This window comes from Grammomys surdaster, unplaced genomic scaffold (genome assembly GCF_004785775.1).
Source record: "Grammomys surdaster isolate TR1022 unplaced genomic scaffold, NIH_TR_1.0 126035, whole genome shotgun sequence".
NCBI classification, from domain to species: domain Eukaryota; kingdom Metazoa; phylum Chordata; class Mammalia; order Rodentia; family Muridae; genus Grammomys; species Grammomys surdaster.
In genome coordinates, this window is record NW_021620848.1 from 3872869 (window position 1) to 3895475 (window position 22607).

The 22607-nt window shown below is 38.5% G+C and overlaps 1 protein-coding gene across 3 annotated transcripts in view; it reads left to right on the forward strand.

Annotated features, from left to right (window-relative positions):
• The window catches only part of Dennd1a (DENN domain containing 1A), a 473969-nt gene that overhangs the window by 136792 nt on the left and 314570 nt on the right, over positions 1-22607 (forward strand). For all 3 annotated transcript variants that reach the window (XM_028754699.1, XM_028754700.1, XM_028754698.1), the window contains 2 exons: positions 9238-9287; positions 18971-19090. In XM_028754699.1, coding sequence (XP_028610532.1) covers positions 9238-9287; positions 18971-19090 — 170 coding nt within the window. The remainder of the gene's footprint in view (positions 1-9237; positions 9288-18970; positions 19091-22607) is intronic.

The window sequence follows — 22607 nt, forward strand, 5'->3', positions numbered from 1 at the left end:
TTGTAATATTATCTACCTTCCCTAACCCCTCCTTTTTTCTTTGTTCACTCTCCTCCTCCTCCTCTTGTTCTTTTTCCTCCTATAAAATGGCATTTAACACAGGTTTGCTTACTGCAGTCAGCTGGTCAGATTCTGACTAGAAAACCGGCACCAGTGTTTTTAGTAATAGGATTTAAAAGTGTGTGTATGTGTGTGTGTGTGTGTGTGTTTTGAGACAGTGACTCACTATGTAGCTCAGTTTTTTCTCAAGTTCACGATCCTTCTGCCTCAGCTTCCTGAGTACTAGGTTCGAAAGTATGTGCTACCATGCCTGTCTGTGGGAATGTGTTGTTGCTTTTTTTTTTTTTCACTTTCAAATTATGTTATTGTTTCCTAACTGATCTCAAGCCCTGAAATATTTGCTGCAAGCTCTTTAGAGAAAAGGGGGTATGTTCTTAAACAGATCTTTAGGTTCTAAGTTGTCCAAGAAATGAAGCCCATGACAGTGAGCTTCAGAATAGCTTCAGTACTTTAGGGCTTCTTTTTGAAATAAGTGACTTAAGCTGTTGACTCTTGAGAATACATGATGATGAGTGAAAGGTGTTATTGAAAGCTGCCTTTTGTGACTTGACATTATATAAGAGAGGGAAAGGACTTACAAACATTATGGGTCACAGAAGAATTCTAGAAAATGTGCAAGCCTTTGCTGGTCCAGTTGCTGCCCTTAGTTTATCTTAGGCAGCCACAGGTAATTGCTAGTTTGTGTATGTTGAAATTGGAGTAAAATAAAACATATGTATGAGGTTGAATTTTTTTCTTATATTTTGCTAGCCTTCTGAAGAGATTTAAAAAGTAAAATATTGAATGCTAGATTTTAGGAAACCTCTTACATAGTTTTTTTTATTTTGCAAGTGTTTCCTGTCACCTGCCCTCTGTCTCGGTAACAGAATGCCATCAGTGTGTTCTGACTGTTAGTTTCCTCAGTCTTGACTCTTCCTTCTGTCCTCCTTTGACTGTAAGTTGTGAGAAATATTACTTGTGAAATAGAGATGGCTGTGTAGTCGAACTCAGTTTAAGCAATTCTTAAATAATACTCTTTCCAAAGCAGGTCTAATATTTACACTTTGATTCCCATTTTCTGCTTGCAGTGTTTGTTGATGGTATCTAACATTCCCTGGCACTGGATAAATAAAGGTTGCTATTTCCTTTTCAACATTTTCAGCTATTATCCTCATGCAAGAGCTAATAAGTAGAGGTTAGGTGAATTACTAAACCATGATCCTGTCCATCAGAAGAAGCTAGGAGTCTTGATTAACATGCCTTGTTAACTGATAGGTTCAGTTCCATACTGGTAGTGCTAGAATAATTTGTATAAACCAAGCAGTACAGATTCCTTATTTTAGCACTAAGACTTACAAAGGCTTCTTTTAGCAGCCTTTAATTTTGTACTTATGTATGTGACATAGCCTGTGGCTGTGATAGCTACTGTGAATCTGCAGTTGTTTGGGGATGAAAGGAGGAGGCAGCTGGAAACTCGGTAGCTACATCTAGCTGTCTACCTAGAGAAGGCCTTGATTTCAAGTTTATCCAAACAAGCTCGACTAATCCCAACTATCTAGGGGGATCCACTGTCAAAACAAGCAGCGTGGCCCTGAGGCAAACACAGCCATACAGAAATGAAGGCTGGGGCTTCCAATACTCTGATGACTGCATACTGGAGGCTTTTTTCCCCCCTGAAAGAGGGTAAGAGAGGTAGAATTTGCATAATGCCTTTTCATTGGAAACTTTTGGAAAGCTGACAGACCCCCAGCTTATAGATCTGTAGCCACAATACAGAGTCTATAGGAGAATCCTTGAATGACCTAACCATATTGAAAGGAAATATAAAAGCGTCCAAGTATAGCCAAGTGAGAGAGGAAAAGAGGCCGATGCATTGTCTAACATCTGCTGCACTTCTCGTTAGTTTTGTTCTTTGCTATTCTATGTGGACTTTGGAGAAGCCTAAGACAGCCTAACATGAATCCTATAATCTTCCTTCTGAATATTTATGTAGCGTGCCAGCTTCTAAGCTGTCCTTTGCGTTTTCCTACTTCCCCCTCATTTTCATGCTCTCAAATGAGGCCAACATTTCAAAAGCTAAATAAATGTTTGTGAATGTTTATAAAAGATTTGCATAAATTTGTCCTTGTCTGACAAAGATCACTTTTTTCTTATGCCAGTTCTCAAAAAAAAAATTTTTTTTTAAAGGTTTTGGTGCTTGTCTTGACAACAAAGTCCCACATCCCAGAACAATGATTGCTGATTAAGTGGGTATACAATTGTGGCTGAATAGGCTTTCAAGATACTGGGTAAAAAGACCCATCATCTGAAGGCTGAATTATAGAATTTAGAAAATGTTATCAGAGGTACACATTGAAATAGATTTTTATGGTACCATATCATTAGGTAAGACAAAAAGTTCTTATGAGTTAAAAGAAAAGTATAACCGCCCATGGTTTAAGAAATTGTCCTGTATAAATTTTAATAATTAGAATGTTTCATTAACTCAGAATATCACCTCTCCTATGTTTGAACATGTTTAAAAATAATCTTTAGACCTTTAAGCATTTTTTTGAGCCTGTAAATCTCCCAGCGGTATTTGTGAATATGGGTACTGGGGTGGTGATCAGAGGGAGTTTAGTAGGCAGTCTTTTATGACATCTGAATGCTCAATCATCATACCTTGAGAAAATACAAACTCTATGAAATATGTGTCAGCGCTTAATTATAGGACATACACACAGCACCCAGACACTTGGGCCACCAGTGTGTTTTCTGAACTCATTTATCTTTTAAAATTAGAATAGATTTTGAGGGGTGGCAGGGGAAGTTGTGGGGAGAGGTGCTAATTTAGTTCCCAGGTATTAGAAGATTGGCAGCAGAGAGAGGTAACAGGCAGCTCTGTTCATCTTTTGGTTGTATTGGTTTAGAGGTTTAAGTTGTCATTAAGGCACAAACTAGAGCCACTTCTCTGACACAGTTTTTATCACATCTGCTAGGCTTGTGTCCCAAGAGGAGACGTGGGGAGCAGTGAATTCAGCATGGGCCCATTATCGACTGCTTTTCCGTGTGTTGTAAAAGGAGTGAGACCTCAGGGAGGCTTGGAGCCTCCTCCCGTGTAATGTCCAAGTCAGATTTGAAGGACTGGTGGCAGGAAAGCTTTGGCCTTGGGGTGTGAATTCTAAGAAATAGAGGCACAATTAAGTTTAAAAAATTCAAGGACTTTGAGCTTGATAATGAAAGATTTTTTTTTTTCTAGACTAATGTGAGCAGAAAAGATGCCCATCTGTGCACATTTTTGTGTGCATTTAAAATATTTAAAAGCTGACAGCTTTTAATATGCTTACAAAATAGTATTTTTATCGGTGCTCTTTTTCCCTCTCCTTCCTTCCTTCCTTCCTTCCTTCCTTCCTTCCTTCCTTCCTTCCTTCTTTCCTTCCTTCCTTCCTTCCTTCCTTCCTTCCTTTCTCTTAATAGTATTTCCTGAGGGCAAGTGACTTCTTGGGGGAAACGTGTTTGCAGTTTTACTGCAGCAACCCTGTTCCTTTGGTATTTGCTGACTTGAGGCCTTTTCCCTTTCCTTTTAGAATTGTTGATAACACACATGTTCAGATAACAGGAATATAAATGATTAAGGAAATGATCAAGCTAAAACAATTTAGAGGGGTAAAATGAAGTCTACTTCTGTACCACTGATGTCACAAAATGTTAATTGTATGAAATGGTAACCAAATCATTTGTTCACCTTGGAACTATTTAACACCAACCTTAAAAATTGTATTGACATTTGACACAGGCCTCTCCAGTTTTTAACTCTTTGCTATGGAATTTAAAGTTCATTAGATGAACTTTTGAAATAAAGAATGCTTTTTAATATTGTAACCACAGAATAATTTGTCTGTAGGGAATTTTTTGGATGAAAGGAAAGAACACTAGATGATAAACTAGATTTGTTTTTTTTTTTTTAAAAAAAAAACAAACAAACCTGGATTTTTACTTTGGACTTGAAGTAATACATTGCTGTGCAAAAGTAGGATCTTTAAAAGTCTTTGATAAATGTTTATAAAAAGTTAATATATGTTGAGAATGTTGGGAAGGTCATTTCTCTGGTAGAGGACTCACTTGAAATACCCAAGGCCCTGGGTTTGTTCCCAGCATGAGTTTTTAAAAAAAAATTATATGAAAGAAATTGTATGATACACTTATAGATTATGATGAATTTACTTGATTCTAGTGTTATCTTTGCATTACCACATTGATTCTAAATGTTAGGTATAATTCAAAATTATATGCATTACTAAAAATTAAAATTAAAAAAAGTAAGCTGGGAGTAAATATTGAATATTCCTAAAAGAGAAAGTTAGCACAGTGCATTTGAGCAGTACTGTTAAAAAACTGAGTTGGCTTTTATGTTCAGTGTTGGAAGGCCATTCTTTAAAACCCTTTATTCAAAGCCTCTTTTTCTCACTGGGAGAGGAAAAATAAGAGATTTTAATCATGATATGGATCTTGAATTTAATTTGAGGCTTATATTGAAAAAATAAAATTTTATTTACTGATTTTCAGTTAGGAAACTTCTGATTAACATCCTTGAACTTGATGCTAATTAAGCTTCCAGGAGCTTCTGCTTTACTGTTCTTAATCATAAACGTTAAAAACCTTTGTTAGCTTTCCCTTGGCGTCCCTGGCTTTAACTTGAAATGGCCTAAAGTACACATTTTGTTAGCTTTTTGTATGTTTGGATTGTGTGTGCTCTGTAACTTTAAGCTTGGGTTTTAAGATCAGTCATAGCTTCCTGTCCCATCAGTGATGCTGCTCTCTCTTGGAGGAGTGGGGGAGGGTCAGCTTTCCCTCACACTTCTAAAAAACAATCTGAACACAGTATGGTAGGAATCTGAGCTTCTTTTTTTCTCACGTACCTATAATTTTGAAATTAACAAATAAATAAAATATAAAAAAATTGAGGAAATGTTCTCCCACTGGCTGCCCTCCTTTTTATCCCCCCTCCCCCTAAGGTAAATTATCAGCTGCTCTGTAAGCTTTTAGGATGCACTGAAAGGCTAATTGTAGTTTTACATATTTTAAAATACATTCATTTATTCACAGTACTTCTTAGATGTTTTCTTGCACATCTTTCCCCCTCCCTCCTCTAATTATGGAAGCTGTGCCTCATCTATCTCAGTGTTTCTTACTTCCAGGAGACACTGTAAGGTCAGCTGGCACATTTGTCCTTCAGAGGGCACTTACTTGTGGGGTATGTATGTCTATGTCTGACTGCTGTTTTCATCTGCCAAATAGAAGTTATTTTTGTTTATAGGTTTTATTGAAGATGAAAACAAAGTATTTGGCTTAGGAAAGGATGTCTGTTACAGGATTGCCTACATCCCTTCAAAGCCCACATTTAGAGAGACATGGTCAAACCTTTTCGTGATTAACAGTTTCAGATAAAATCATTGAATTTAGTCTTCAAAGCTTTACTCCCACATAGGACTCTCTATAATAGATATTATAAATATAAAACTTGACTTAGTTCTTAAGAGAATATCTCAGTGTTGGAACATACCCCTCTTTCTCCACAATGAGGAAAATTCCCTTGATGGGCTTTCTGACCTGAGGTGAGACTTTCCATTAGGTAAATGAACCCAGAGTGGACCAAGGTTAGCCCTGAGTTCATGTCTGATTTCTGTTGTTTCATCCTACCTTGGCTGTGTTGGCTTGATCTCCTGGTGGACAGAGCTTTGTGGATGTTGCTTTCCTGCTCCCATACAGCCAGCAGTTTAATATATGCATAACTGAAATGGTTGTGTGACTGCTCCCCTCCCCACTTCTGTTTCTTCCCACATGAAAAATCATATATTTTGTTAGAAAGAAAAGTATTTTGGAAATTGCCTATTTCATAAATTGTCTGGTGACACAAAGAGGTTGACTGCTATTTTCTTGTCTCATTTATTTTGAAAACTTTGCTACTGAACTCACCTTAATCAATGAGCTCAGTGTTGTCTCCAATAAGTTATGTGTTGGATATATTGATTGGGAGGGATTTTAGAAAACCCATCTGGGGTTTATAATGTCAGCAGTGTTTTGATTATGAAAAGAGTTGGAACCTGGGGACATGGAACCAGGTGGCGAATGTCCTAAAGCCAGTGGTGACATGGTGTACTGGTTCCCTCCTGGGAACTAGTTCATGCCCTGCACTTTAACTGTGGTGACTGGCTACTATAGATTCACTTTTATTATTTATTTAGTTTTGCTCATTAAAATGTTAAAAAAATCATACTGTATATAAAAAAAATTTGTGAAAATATAAACTTGGGAATTGATCTGGAGATCTGGCACACAGTCTTCCCCCCCCCCCGCCCCCCATCCTTGCCTTTGCAATGAGGTCGTTTACATTTCATCAGCTGCTCTGCATTTCCTAGATCCCCTTTATGTTATAGAAGTGGAGGCTGAGCTGAGCTGAGGCAGGCTGGCTGGCTGAAAGAGCTTGTGTGGGGGAGAAAAACAGCGAAATTAACCTCTACAAACCAAGTTCCCTAGCCAGACTTAGTTGTTGAGAGAAAATGGGGTTGGTAACTGGATGATGATTGTTTCCCCAGTAAAATTAGTGTTGAAAAATTCTGGGATACCCTGCAATAACTAGAAGGCTCAAAAAATATTTAAATCAGGGTTTTATTCCCCCCTCCCTTGGAGAGTAGTCTTTCCATATCTGAATAATTATGTTTTTCTTTGGACAAAGAGGATAAGATAACTGAATATTTATATATATAATGCAAGCATCAGTATGCGGAAATTGGTTTATTTTGGCAGCTTTTATTTACAAAGAACATTGGTTGTTTCCCTCTCTTGTCTTTCTCTCCCCAAACTCAAAAGTAGATATTTTAGTTCTAATTGAAATCATGTGATTATGCTTATTACCAGATAGATGCTCATTTTGCCCCTCTGACAGCACACTACCATCTTGTTTGACTTAAATTGAAATATCAAGCTCTTGTGGCATCATAAACATGAAGAAACATACGGTAATATGCAAACAGGAGCCTGCATTTTCCTACATACCTTCTTCCCTCATCTCTCCTACCCTACTACTTTGTTGTATAGAAAGGAGAGTTTGTGGGAGGTGGGTTATACTCAGCCTATACTGGTCATTTCCATATTTGTTCTAATATTATTTGACAGTCAAATTCATGGTTAATCATTAATTTTGACATAAGTAATGACCAGTAATGGCAAGTAGTTTCTATATTGTAGTGAGTAATAAGTTGGGCATATTCGATTCCTTTGACTCTGCTGTAGAACACAATGCTTTATTGTAGCCATAGGGGTCCTTTCTTTCAAAAATCTTTTGAGGCCTTTTGCCAGTGCAACTCCAGCATAAGAGTAGAGAAGTGCTTTCTGTACCTGAAACTTTTGAGGAATAAAAGATGGCTGTCTTCGTAGCTGCTTATGTTGGCAATGAATGAACACATGGTATTTTTAAAGAATGTGTATTAAGTTGAGATAAGCTTTTTGGTGTTATCATGATGTCATGGGAGTTTCGTATGTGGATAATATATTTTTATAATTCCATTAAAATGAGTGTTTTATACAGTCTCTTTTCCAGTATCTGACTGATAATAATATGTACAGAAAAGCTGATCCTTATATAATGCTCTAGTTTAGCTACACACTACTGGTTTAAAACCACAGTAGGTAGACTGCTGAATGCCACCAAGAATGTCCAGTTGATAGGTAATTCCTCTCAAAATATGCTTATATTCTTAGCTACTTTTTCAATCATTACTGTTTTATGGCATGCCTTAACAGTGCTGTGATATATGTAGACCCAATCCAAGAAGATATTAAAACTAGGATATGCACAGTTGAATTGTGTTGGCAGAACACACACTGGCAGAGCAAGACAATGTGATTTCTGCTTCACTGAGTGGGATATTAGATTGATGTGGTTTATTTCTTGAATGATAGAACTGGTTTTAAAAATAAATGAAGCATGAAGCATCAATTCAGTTAGCATTGATAATTCATTATTATTGGTTAGAAAAGTGCTACATTTGTAAACTGATCTTTAATTTATCACTTGGATTGGTATTTGCAACAGGCAGGTTTGTTTTAATTTGAACTAGTTTCCCAATGACCCCCCCCCCTCAAAAAAAGTGTTTTTCATTTTGTCTTGAGGTTGGGATTTTAAATAGTTAAAAGCAAAATCAAATTCATGAAAGGAATACTTCTTAAAAATTTATAGCTTTGGGCAGTGACCTTATGTTAAGCACCAACTGTAGGCTGTTCAAGCCTGTGGTCAAATTAAGTCAAGCTATAGAAAATTCTATGAAGAGAGTAATATAGTTAATTACTTGTATATATGGCTATCTTTGCTTGTGTATGTGTATGTAAAATGTGTCTATTAGGAAAAGTTCCCCACCCATATTGTGTTTCATGTTCCAATGTTCTCATCTTAATGTAAGAACACTGTCTTTTATAAATAAGTTTTTGAGATACTGTTACTTCTTGTGCCCTTCTCCTGAATAGTGTGTTTGCATTGATGTGTCTTGGCATTTGTAAAAACATATTTATACGTTTCAAACAGGTAAGTATGACTAATTAAGATAATGATGTTTAACTAAAAACAGTGGTCATAGTTTGATTCCAAAATTACTGTATGACAACTTCTTCATAAAGCAGCCAAATGAAGTTTTAAACTCTAAGAATGAAGTTAAGAATTTCCAGGAACAGTTATCTTCAAGTTGCCTTTTTATTCTGTTATAATTTGGCCTATTGATGCTAGGAAGCCCTGTCTAATCCTGGCCCCCTCTGTTCCTAGGTAACAGGAAAAAACAGTGCCAGCAATAGCGGCCCTGCCAGGCCAAACCCATGTGGCTCAGTGTTATTCACTCTGATCCATATGGTCAGGCTGGAGATGGTCCCTGGAGGAGTGTTAACACAGGCAACCCAAGCACCTCCCTCCCCTCGGAGCTTTTCTGCATGGCTCCTGCTGCTTGCCCATGTGTGATTCTTGATTAATTTTTCATTTTTAATGAAGTTTGATCATGTTTATTATTTCTCATGATTGACTGCCTTGTACTCCTTCCGTGTAATTGATAAAGCACATATTTCTTCATCTGTCTCCTCTTTCTTTAGGGTAAAGTTGCTAGATGGTGTTCTGTGATTAATGTTAGATTTATTGGTCCCAATAGATGTTTAAATTATCTCTCTTTCTTTCCACAGGAAGTTCTACAGACTTTGACCAAGTTTTGTTTTCCCTTCTATGTGGACAGGTAGTGTCAGATTTTTAAACTTTATTAGTTAAAAAAAAAAAAGGAGTAGTAATAAACCTGCTATAGAAAATAAAAGCCATGCCATTCTTAACATTCTGTCTGTTTAACCATGATTTAACACACCTCTGCTCCAAGGAGAATTGCAGTGTTCTCCTTTCCTGGGAATTTTATTAACACTATCAAAAAGTTTAAAGCTTAGAGTTATATGTTGCACAGTTTGTGAGATGTATTTTGTGTGGCACTAAATTTTTGATTTTGGTTATCAGACTTAAACCATGATTAAGAATGGTTGGTATTTAATTTAATACTGTTGAATTTGCATTTGAAGATTAATATATTTGGCTTAAACAAATAATATATGACTATCTGGCTTTATGGTTTGTTAACCCTTGGTTTCAACTCTAAATTTAAATAGATGTGGACCTATCTTGTTTAGAAGCATTTTACTACTTAAAAGATATGTTGCTAGATAGTGTTTTACATTTGGTTTAGGTGACTGAAGATACTGTCTCTGGGGAATTGGCATTTTCTATAGGCATTACTACTAAAACATACACAAGCTCCTGAACAGTCCTTAGTCTTCATAGCACAAGAAGTGATTTATGGGGAAAGGTACAACTGTATGAACTCTGGGATAACTGAAGTGCTATGAGGCTTGTTTTGTTTTGTTTGTAAATAATCCATTGCACGATGGCAACAATTTTTCAAAAACTTCATGTAACTTTCTTTAATTGTAACCTTAATGGCAAGGTGGTGATCTTTATTTTATTTTATTTTATATTCTATTTTATTTTATTTTGGTTTTTCGAGACAGGGTTTCTCTGTGTAGTCCTGGCTGTCCTGGAACTCACTCTGTAGACCAGGCTAGCCTCGAACTCAGAAATCCGCCTGCCTCTGCCTCCCAAGTGCTGAGATTAAAGGCGTGCGCCACCACCGCCCGGCTTTATTTTATTTTTAAGAACTGTTTGCTGTGGTCTCCATTCCAGTGAAGCATTATTTTTGAGATCATTCATTTGTCTACTTCCTTTTTGTCTCTCTATGGTTTTCTTGGGAAATTAAACTGAGACTGTATGTACATATGTTTTTTTCCCCCTTCGTCCCACTTTTAGAGTTATTGAGCTTGTAGAAAATTCATAAATTATGACTAATAAATTTCATAACATATTCCAAGAAAGCTGTATAACACATAAGCCTTCTTTAGGAAGATTCTATCGTGTATGTTTAGCTGCCACAAATAAGGCATGCTCTAACGGATTTGAGTAGTTTAGAGGGCATGTGGATAGTGTGCTACTGAGTTCATTTCTATATGCTGTAATACCAGTATCCTGGTTCATTTGGCATAAATGAAGCCTAAGAGTGCTGTGGGATGAGACTTAGTAGCCAAAGGAGTTTGAGTCCTAAAAGCAGCTCTGGAATGCTGCCAGCCACTCGGCATCAGTGTGCTTCCTGCTCCTCACGTGTTGTTTTTAAGCCAATCAGCCATTACAGTGCTTTCAGACTCAGAGCTTTTAAAACCAGGCACCAGGATGTTTTAGTAGCAGGTCTCTACTCAGAACAGAATAGCCTTGATTTTAGACGGTCTGTCTTGTAATGAGTGTCTGTCTCTTCCTTCCTCTGTATCCTATTGCTTCAATTAAAAAAATAGAAAGTCCTGTAGGGTATTGTTGAGAGATGTTCAATACAGATTTTGTATTTATGTGTGAATCAGCAATGTATAACATTTCTAGCCACCTAAGAACTCTGTTACAAATTATGAAAAACCACAGTTATACAAAGTAATAAAGCTAAATATGGCTAGACATTTAACAACATATATAAGAAGGCATTTCGGTAGGACTGCTTGTTAGAGTGGTGGTCTTCTTGAGTGAGTGTTCTTTAATTGACTTTGAAACTAATTAACTTTGTAAACTAATATTAGAAGTCACTTCCCACCACCATAATGCAGTATGTACACACATGTGTATATATAAATATACACTTCTCATTTACACTACACACCATCCTGATTACTTTGATCATCTGGGTGATTTTGTTCTGAAATTGAAGAAATGTAGCACCCCTTCAGGGGTAATTCTGAAGCACCCCCCCCTTTTTGTTATCTGTAACATTGGAGGTTTCTTTATTGTTATTGGAAAACTATTTTTCTTATAAATCACATCTGTGCAAATCACTCATACCAGTGATACTCTTTATGTTTTTCTTTTGCAACATTATTTAGGGATATATTTTGATATTTGGTATGCAATAGTTTGTCTTCACATTGTATTATATTCCTTAAATTAAGTTCTACAGATGCCCCAAACAAACAAAATAAAGAAGATCCCACTTCATTTGGGAGACTGTATATTCTCTTCTTTTGTACCTTTTAGGTGGACATACTTCAATATAGAAGAGATCATCACAGTTAAACTCATTTATGAGAAATACAGAGGTTTTAATGTCTGGATTTTTTTTTAACTAGCTGTTAGCAGTGTCAAATAAATGAAGCCAAATTCTGAGGCCCACAAGAGTGCTCAGGTCTATGGAACTGATTGACTTAGCAAATAGACCAGCATGGGCGATGTGATGAGCAGTGCCTGGGTAATGGCTCTACCTTAGGGAATAGCCATGCAACCTTCTGACACTCTATTCTGTATCAAGAGTGGGACTTGCACAGTTGTCATCAAATCTGTCAGCCCTGATGTCTTGCCATCTCTGGTGCTGCTTTAAGGTTGTTCTTTCTGAAACTAGGACTTATCAAAAATAATAACACTAGTAGCTCTGCAGAGGAGAGCCTTTCTCATGTATTATCTCATTTTATCATCTGGCTGTAAGAGAGAGAAGAGTAAGAATATGTTCTTCATTTGAAATTGTCTGAGCATGGAGGGATTATGACTCACCCAAGGTCCTGTTAGGCTTATAGCCTGTCCTAAGTTTCATCCCCCACTAGACTACCTTGTAGAGAATATTCACCAAAAATAGAGAAATCATAGGATGGAGGAAAATAAGAAAAATTAGCTTTGAGTACCTAACTGATTTTAGTCAAGTGCTTGCTACCCTGGCTGGTTACTTATTCCCTTACTCTTTTAGCAGTGGCCAGATTATCATCTGTTGTGTAAGCAAATGTTTATTCAGGACAGGTCCCATTGTGTTGAGGTAGATGCAGAATATAGAAATGGTCTCAGATTTGAAGCTCTTTTCTCTATGTATTTCCCAGTTTAATTCAAGACATTCTGTAAAGACATTTTAAACATGGGGTGGTAACAGAAGACTAACATGCTCAGAGAGAACTTGTGGTGGATAAGACTTGTATTGAGTCTGCCAGGCCAGTAAGAAGTAGGTATGGAGAAAAGTGAGCCTAACACCCCATATGCACCACAGAGCAAAGCAGAAGAGAAAACCCTGAGTGAGCCTGGAGATGTTCAGCTAGAGCAGATGGAGCCTGCTAAGGAGGCTGCCATGTACTGTGAGAGACTGGGCACAGGAGGCTCTAAGAATGTGCCTTCAGGGTCTGAGAGTGCAGCATCTGCCTCGGACATCCCATTTTACAGGAGAGAGGTCAAGATCCACAAAAGAAAGAGGTCTTACTTATCATCATAACTATAGTCACAGTGCTAGGGAAGGAACTTATTCCTGTTCATGCTTCTTTCTACCCACTACTGTCTTGAAGCCCTTGGTGGCAGAAGGAGTAAAGTAACCACTGAGTTCTTGCATTGTCTCAAGAAGGATTCACTGTTAGTGATGAAGTATGTGAGAGGCACGCCTCTATTCTATATTCACCAATGACAGGTGACAAAATGAAATGAAACCATTTTGTGGTTTTGGGTGCAGCCACAAATGCAAAGGGGCTCAGATATTACTTTGCACTTGAGCTGGTATCTGTTATCTACTGGGCACACTGTATAGTGTTCTTTTCTTATGCTAAACATAAGCTATTTGAATTGTTACCATACTTGGTGTTCTGCATATGGGCAGCAAAGACCCAGCTAGGTTCACATATGTGCTGTGCTCAAGGTTCTGCCTTTAGTGTGTAGAGGTTACTGTTTTTCAAGTTACCTCATTTTGCTGCTACCTCTAATTCTACTTTTTTTTTTTTTTTGCTTTACCATACTACTACCATTAGCTAACACAGCATAAGTAATTTATTTTGAAAACAATATATAGTTACTGTAGAAAAGTAGAAAATTTAGATAACTGAAGAAATAGCTCCCACATAGGTACAGTGTTGTCTTGGTTTGTGCATTAGAGTAGGTCTTCCCGTACTTCTGTTTCTGCTTCATTTGTTCTGCTGGACTTGGATCCTTTAGTTTAGTGTAAATGGTGGATTCAGCTGTGGCTCATGGTCAGTTCCACAGCATTCGTGAGTAGCATGGCAATTGGCCTTGGTGACAGGATGTGGGGTGCCTTTGGGATGTTCCCCTTGACTTGCCATGTCCAGGAGGGAGGCCAATGACTTCTGTCCTGTGACTAGGACGTTCTCTATAGTTCCTCTAGTTTTGATGCTGAGGTTATTGATAATTTAATTTGTCAGGCTTCGGTAGACAAGGTCAGGACAGATCTTTGTTTTTTTTTTTTCTTAGAAATGTCTGGTGGTTTTCTTGATTCTTTCTAGCAATCTTATTAGCTCCTTAATCTTATTAGCAAACTTATTGCTCCTGTCCAGAATTCTTGGGAGCCTGCCAATCTCAACACTTGGTTTTCTGAGCAGGGATGATAAGAAGCTTGAGATTCTATCAAATGTTGTATATGTATATGTATATGTATATGTATATGTATATGTATATGTATATGTATATGTATATATGAAAGCTTTGTGGTTCATGAAACGTCAGGATAGGAGATAGAATTTGATAAACGTTGGGTGCCGCTCAGCAGTCTACAAACTCAAGGACAGGATAATTTGGCAGTAGACAGTTATTCAGGTGATTATTAGTAAGCCACAGTGGGCAAGGGTGACAGTGTTTTACTTTGGGCCTTACATTTTATAATTATACTAGTCTTGGTTATTTTCATTGTGTACTATGTGCTAGTTACTTTATATTCTTGATTTATAAACCTTAAAATCACTTTGCAGTGTGATGGTTGATTTTACAGAAGAGATCAGAGATATACAGTAACTCGTCTGTTCTTACACAGCTTGTGCATAGAAGACCAAAGCTTCTTATACAAAACACAGCTCTCACTATTTTGTCTTCTCTCTCTTGTGTCATTCTCAGTGGCTTAAAATCAACTTTTGGTACGTCTCCGTCCTAAAAGCAGTACGGGCCTCTGACTCTCCCCACCCAATTACTGTCTGGTTCTGTAGTGCTTGCAAGAGTCCTCTATAACTGCTAACTTGTTCCTCAGTCCCATTCGGCCTCTCTTGCTTTTGTCTTTCAGCTACAACTTCTTATCAAAGGCCATCCAAGGCCTTCTTACCACTCACAGAAATAGACATTTTCCCTTCTCATCTTGATGCATCAGGACAGGTGACCTTCCTTCCTGTTTGTTCTGCCTGGTGGTTGTCTCTTTTTCCTTTCACGGTCCCTTTTTCATCTATTGTCTCAACTGGTATTTCTGTAAATGAGTCCTAGACAATCTTCTGCCTCTCTGAGTTCTTTTCCTAAGGTGACCTCATCATTTTTGTAATGTTCAGTATCACCTGTTCTCAGATGACTTCTGAATATTTGCCTCCAACTCAAACATTTCTGTGGCTTTCCTAACTAGTGTGTTCAACTCTGTATTTGACATTGTTTTAGAAGTTTGAGATTAATGTTTTCTTTTGATTAGAACTATTGAGTGGCCTTTTATTACTCCAAACACACACCCTATCCACATCCACCCAAAAGAGGTACTATCTTAATATGACTTGTGTATGAGGTATTCTGCATGGCCTGGTGCTCACTTTATGTAGCAACTCATGTGATGCTGCTATTCATCTCTTGTGCTTTAGGTTGCCCCTCATATGCTTTTCTTTCCTACATGTGCCCAGTTCCTTTCAACTGCAAAGATCTTTCTTAGCTTTTTCCTTTGCTGGAAATATACAGTTTCTTGAGCCTGGTATGGCCATCCCATCTCATTCTTTGAGTCAATGTTGACATCTCTGAGAAGCTGTTGTCCAGTTAGATAGGGTTAGGGATAGGGTTAGTCAGCCATGTGAGTTGTAAGGTTCCTGTTTTTGTTGTTTAGCACATATTTCCAGGACATGTTATATCACTCTGTGTAGTTGTAGTTCAGTATGGAAGATGGGTAAGCTTAAAGTGAGTCTGACATGTAAAGTCTCATCTCTCACTGAAGGACTGGACTCAGATTTTGTCTCCATATACTTTGTGCTGTTCTTGCAACTCCAGTATTAAACAAAATAGGGTGAGAAGGACCTTGAACAGCTGATGAGCATTTACAGGGTAGCATGAAGGTTAAAGTCTGGGCTTCATTCTTGATCTGTTCCCTTGTTTTGTACATTCATCTAAGTGTGGGAGGAGTATCTCAGGGTGATCCCAGTCCTGGTCAGCTGGTGCTCAAATGTGCTTTCTGGAGCTTAATGAGAAGCACAGTCCATTTGCCAAGACAACTCTGCATTCTTGTCATAATTTAGTTCCTTAACCTGAGCTGAGACATGTAGGGGAGGGCTGTCCTTGTGTTTAGAGCAGCATGGCAGGATGGAAAGGACATTGAACCACAAGTTGGCTTGGATATTTGCCCTAGTCCTAATTATTTTGAAAACCAAAACAAAACCCTAAGCCTCAGTTTTCCCACCCATAAAATAAGAAAATTGGATCAATGGTTCCTATGGTTCCTTTTGCTTTAATCATTGTGAAATCTCTGATTCTTATAGAAATTACAGATGCTAATATTAAAAGGAAATGAACTGCAGCTTTTGAGGAAGCAGACCCCCTAGTCATTTTTTATGAAAAATAGTGAATACTTCCATAGACCACCGCAGCTAGTGGAGCGAGTGATATATTCCCTGGAGATTCAGAACCCTTCAAGTTAACCTCTCATTGACTGCCCCTGACAGACTTAGTTTATTGGATGTTGTCCAAGGGGGAGAGAAAAAAAATTGAGTCTACTGCTTTTGTGTTTTTGATGACCTGTACTTCAACTCTTCTAGGAATTAGAAAGATGACTTGATTGAGAATAGTGTCTCCTAAGTTGAAACATCCCCAAAAGAATCATTCATTTTAATGCAAACTTGAATCATTTGGTCCCTTAGTGGACTGCTCAGGTGTTAAAAAGCTGAAATGGTCAGGGAGTCTCTGTAAATCATGACCTTCCTGTGAATTTTATCTTCAATAAGTTAGTAGCAGCTTGCCTCCTCCCTCTTATTAATAATTCCTACTAAGGACTGGCCTTTTAAAATAAATGATTATCCCAATGATTCCTAAAACATACTTTGGGTCGACTGCTAGCTTCTCATGATTATTCCATGTGAAGAAACTGAGGTGCTGAAAGCTGTTTTTAAGGAAGTTTTAAGCTAAGTTAAGGCCCAGGTAGAGATAGCTGGGCTGGGCTTTGTATCAAGCCAATAAGCAATGCATCTTTCTTTGATCTTATAGTGTAGTTATGCATACTTTTTTTAAAACCATTTTTTAATGGCAGCATAGGAAATTAATGGCAGCCAATTTGCAGGTCAAATCATTTTCATACTGGATCCTTTTCTTAGAGATCTGTTTTTGTTTTGTTTTTCAGTTCTATCAATACCCTTCATTTCTAGTTTTTATTTTGCACATTCTAGGAATAAAATCAAACCCCAAAAACAAAATAATGAATCACATTTGGTAGGATCACAAAGTAACAGTTCACAAAAATGTGACCTTATTTATATCTTGGACTTTTCTAAACCTGTTGCATTAAGTATTTTAATAAAAACAGGCTTCCCCTCCCCCACTGAGGCCCACTTTCCTCCTGGATCACTTTAATTATGTGAGCTAGAATCTTGTTTCTCACACATCTTCACTTCTCAACCTTGTTAAAATTAATCATATAATCCCCCTTTAAAACATAGTATTAAATCACCATAGTAACACAGTTTCCAAGCTTTATAGATAAAACATAACAGCCATAAGAAGGTAGCATTTGGTGTCCCCCTGACAGCTCTATAACTTTTATGGAAATGTGTTCCTTTCCCTAGCTGTAAGGTGGGGGATAGCATTACTTACACCTGCTTTATTGCCACATGGCTTTGAAATTGTCACCTTGTTTTGTTCACCTCCCTAGTTAAGTAAGGAGAGTGGAACACTTCCTTGTCTTTCGGAGCCATTTTCCTGTGCTTGAAGCACTCTCTAAGGGATAGAATTGTTTCCTTAAATATAACTAGGCAAGGCCCTTGATCTTTGTGCCAGGATACCTTGAAAATCTCTTTAATTTTACTATTCTTTTGTGACTTGTATAAGGGATTTTTAGAAACAAAGTTTATTCAATATTTAAAATTTTAATTCATAGCCCACCCAAAGATAACATAGTCCTGTCTTTGGAAAAGGCCTGTTAAGAAATGATTTTTCATTTCTACTGACAATTGGCACGTTGGCATCAGTTTGAATATTTTAGCAAAGTCACTGTCTTATCAACTTGAGTATACTTTATAAAATATAGTATATGTGTGATCCGTACAAGTTTCTGAATTCTATGGTTTAATTCACTGCCAAATTCTAAAATATTAGTGTAAACTTATATATTAGAGTTTGGAATAAATGTTTTACATTTCATTAGAAAGTGAGATACTGGATAACTGGTAAATGGATTTAAAAAATGTGTATTTTGAAGCATTTATAACCTAAAAGAGTTTTCGATTATTCTGGTTTTTAGTATTCTTTTAAATTATTTACTAGATGTTTTACATTGCCTTTATGTGTGTAGTTGGCTTATTTTATACTGATACTTCTTTATATCAAAATTTTTGGCTTTTTAATGGCTTGAAACATTGCTTTAATGTTTTAACTTGCTTAACATTTTGGTACTCCTGCCCTCTAAGATAATATGTTCCTCAAAGTTCAGAAAATGTCAAAGATTCAGGAGAACAAGACATAGCCTTGTCCCCTTTCCTTTCCAGTGTTTATGATGGCTTTTCCTAGAACTCACTGAAACTGACTCAGTTCCCTAGCTACTCTTGAGTGTTCTTTTTTGAAACAATGGGGACATTACCGAAATTCCAAATTCATCACGAGGATAGATGAAATGATACATTAAATATCTGACTGGAGCCGGTGCTTAGTAGACACGAACGTCTCTGGTGGTAATGAGCTGGTGCTGTGGCCATTGGAGTCACAGCAAGGCTTAAAAAACAGCGTTTTGCCACTCACCAAGTTGTGCCTTAGGCAGCTCTTGTCCCAGCTCTCGTCCTCTATAAATGAGGTAGATAGAGCACCTTTTTTAACTTTGATGGCTGATTCACCCAGGGACCCAGGGCCTGAATTCAGTCAGGCACATTGGAGAGTATTGATGATTTTGATATTTGGAGGACAGAGCAGGCTCCTTTCCTCTTCTTATTTTCTTCCCTTTCCTTTCCTCTCTCCGTTTCCTCCTTCACCCTCTTCTGTCCTTTCTTCCTCCCTCCCTTTCCTTTCCCTCCACTTTCTTGTCTGTTTTCTTGAAGTGTGTAAATTTTTAGCTCATTTGCAAAGTTCCATAAAGAAAATGTAACAAGTTCAATGACTTGTGGTGATTAGATACTTTATCTGGAAACTTAGCACACATTCATCTCTCCCTTTGTTCTGTCTTCTCTACAGCCTCACAGTTAGCCAAGTTGGCCAGAACTTCACATTTGTGCTTACTGACATTGACAGCAAACAGAGATTCGGGTTCTGCCGCTTATCTTCAGGAGCCAAGAGCTGCTTCTGTATCTTAAGGTAAGGGAGAAGGGCCTCAGCCATTGGCTGGTTCTTTGAAACAGTTGTCAGCTTTTGCATAGTCCTTCTGTAATTAAGTTTTCCAGCTGTTGTTTTAGTGTCCTATCTGTTCCCCACAAGTCACTGTACTTGGGGAGAAGGACTTTGTGGTGTTGCACTTGCACTTGAAGCCCTGCAGATAATTGTATTTATTTATTTGCATCACATCCCTTGGGTGGGAAGGGCCCATTGCTCCTTAGTGGTGTGCAGAAACTGGAGAGTTGTCAGAGTTTCAGTCCCTCCTGCTGTTATCTGGAGCTGTCAGAAATTAGTCTGTTAGGCTTCCCTGTGGACATTTTGTGTATGTAAGATTATTAATAAAGTATGTGTCTAGCTCAGGACAGCCTGCAGACACTGATTGTGTGCTCCTTGAAGTAGCACACTTGCCCTCATTGGGTCAGTGTCTGAATAACTTCCCAACCTGGCTACCTCTGTAGCCAGAAAAGTTCCAGAAAAGTGCAGAAGTGTGAGAAGACATCTTCAGGCCTTCTGAAATCCCCTTGCGCACCAGAGCCACACTTGCTTTAATGCTCTGTTTCCTCTTGCCAGAGGGGTAAGGCATTCTGGGGTGGGAAGATGTGTGGAAATCCGATTTTGGAGCTGCTGGCTCTGTGGGCTCCTGCTGGGCGCCTCCTGAGGGGGAGGTAAAGGCATCCCACACACTCTCCTCTCCTCTCCATCTGCCTCTTTTAAGTAGGTGTTGCAAGGCCTGCCTCTTGTCTCTCTCTGTTGTGGAACAGCCAGTGTGGGCAGCAGAGAGGCGTCCATGACAAAACCCTGGCCCCATGCTTGGGCCCAGCCAGAGGTAAAAGGCCAGTCTCTCTGTGGATTCTAGAAGGAATGTTTCTCTGCTGTAATAGTCTGTACTTTGTTCACCTTCTCACTGAGTAAAGGACCCTCCCAACATAACACACTCCCCAAAGCCACACACCAAACTAGGACAAAAGAGCCCAATTTATGAGGTTTCTTTGTTCTTGTCAGCCTGGACCACAGCTCTACATTTCTCTATACAGATCTCAGTGTTTTTCTTCCTAGCTAGTGAAGTCAGCTTCTTAGCACTTCTGGTTGGTTCCTCAAGATGGGTGGGGCTGGCTGCTTTGAGGCAAGGATAGTGCATAGCTGTTTGTGAGTAGCCAGTGTTTACTACTTATCCAGGAGCTACACTTGGATGGTATAGGTTATTTACTTCTGACTGGATGTTATGAGATTTAATGTGGGGAGGGGTTAGGGGTACCTTTGGCAGGCCCATGCCAAGGTGTGCCCCTGTGTAATTATGCTATGCAACAGACCTGATGTGAAAGACATTTACTGGGGAAAGGGAGAACAGTGAGGGCTGAGGAAAGTGATAGAAGCAGACAAGTGGACATGTAGACAGTCAGACAGAGGGGAGCAGAGCCATGATGGCAGAGAGAGGGGACCTGGAGAGAAGGTGGGGGGCACCTGCAGACAACAGAAGGAACATTAGGGGGGAGGAGAGAGAGAGAGAGAGAGAGAGAGAGAGAGAGAGAGAGAGAGAGAGAGAGAGAGAGAGAGAGAGAGAGAGACAGAGACAGAATATCTCAGTCTGCTGAGTGTTGGGCAGGTCTAGCACATACCTCTTGCACCTGGGAGTGGCAGGTGATAACATAAGCAATTGCTAGGTCCCTGTAGGCAGGCCAGTGGAATCACCTGTATGCTAACATGGGGTGTAACTCTTTTTATGTATTTATTTTTTTTATTTTATATTTTTATTTAGAGGACATTTTTCTCTTCCATTTCTGGCTGTTGTATTTCAGCCATGGTTAAGATACTGCATATTTACATTGTGCATTTGGAGGAGTGAGCATTTATTCCTCTAGGTTCCTGAGTTTGTTAGAAATGATTACTCTAGGGTGGTTGTCGTTGATCCCTGGAGAGGCAAATGGATCTGGGAGTTTGAAACCAGCCTGGTATACTTATTGAGCTCTACGCTAGCTAAGGCTACAAAATAAGACCTTGTATCAAAACAAAACAAAAGGAAAAGTTTGTTCCTAAGATTTGAGGACTTTTGTTTTTTCTTCTCAAATTGGTGTCTGTGTGTGTGTGTTTGCACGTGTGCATGTGTATGTGTGTGTGTGCATGTGCACATGTGCAGCACTCACTGCCATTATCATATTCATCTTACAAATTTCTAAGAATGGAAAACCATTTATTTAGAACTGTGAATTTAATATTCCAAGAGTATGACTTAGTGGTGTAGGGCATGCCTAAATGCCTAAGCCCCATGTTTGATCCCCTACACCACCACCAAAAATAAACAAGTAAGTATATAAATAAGTGTATGTGTCTTTGATTCTGGTGTTCAATTTTATATGTCCATAGGATTTTGTGTTTGAGAGAATCTAGGTGTGATGGCTATTTTTGGTTGTCAACTTGACTACATCTGAAATTAACTATAACCTGAATGGCTGGGCTGAATGGCTGTAAGAGAGTTTTTCTTAATTAAGTCATTTGAAGTGGTGTTCCAATTCTATTCTGGATATCAGAGGTGGGAAGACACACTTTAAATCTGGACCATACCTTCTGCTGGAAGCCTAGATAAAGGACACAGAAGGAAGCTCTCTTTTTGTCTGCTTGCTCAAGTCCATTCCTTTACTTGCATTAGAGTCACCTATTTCTTCCGGATTCTGCAACATACTAAAGACCAGCTAAAACATCCATCCTTGTAGACTGAACAACTACTGGATTCTTAGACCTTCTCTTGGTAGACAGCCATTGTTGGGCTTAGCTGGACCACTTCCTTTAAGTAGTTAGGGATTTGTAAAGAACATGATTAGAAAATTGATGAGAAGGATATCTGTGGAAGAAGTATGTCAATAGATCTCTCCAAATGGGCAAAGGATGTTAAGATACTTGTGTCTTATGTAAATGTTCATCAAAAGCATCAGCTGAGAAGGAGTTCAGCAATCAAGTATAGGATGCTTCATTCTGTGGATAGTCAGCCTCTTTGCCCATCCATTCCTGTCATTGCCTAATGGGCTCATGAATAAAATGGCCATGGTGGCAGAGATGAAGGTTATATGTTGGCTTGACAATATGGACTACCACTTACCAAGGCTGCTGCTGAGTGCCTGATCTCCCAACAGCAGAGACCACCACTGAACCCCAGATATGGCACCATTTCCTGGGGTGACCAGCTAACAACCTGGTGGCAGATTAACTACATTGAACTACTTCCTCCCTAGAAAGGACATCACTTTGTCCTTTCTGGAGTAGTACTTGTTCTGGTTATAAATTTGCCTTTCCTGAACATAATATGTCTGCCAAAACCACCTCAATTGTGGACTTACAGAATGCCTTATTCACTGTCATGGTATTCCAAACAGTATTGCTTCTGAGCAAAGAACTTATTTTGCAGCCAGAGAAGTGCAGCAGTGGACTCATAGTCATAGACTCCATTGGTCTTAACTTTGTTCCCCATCATCCTGAAGCAGCTGGTCTGATAGAAAGATGGAATCAG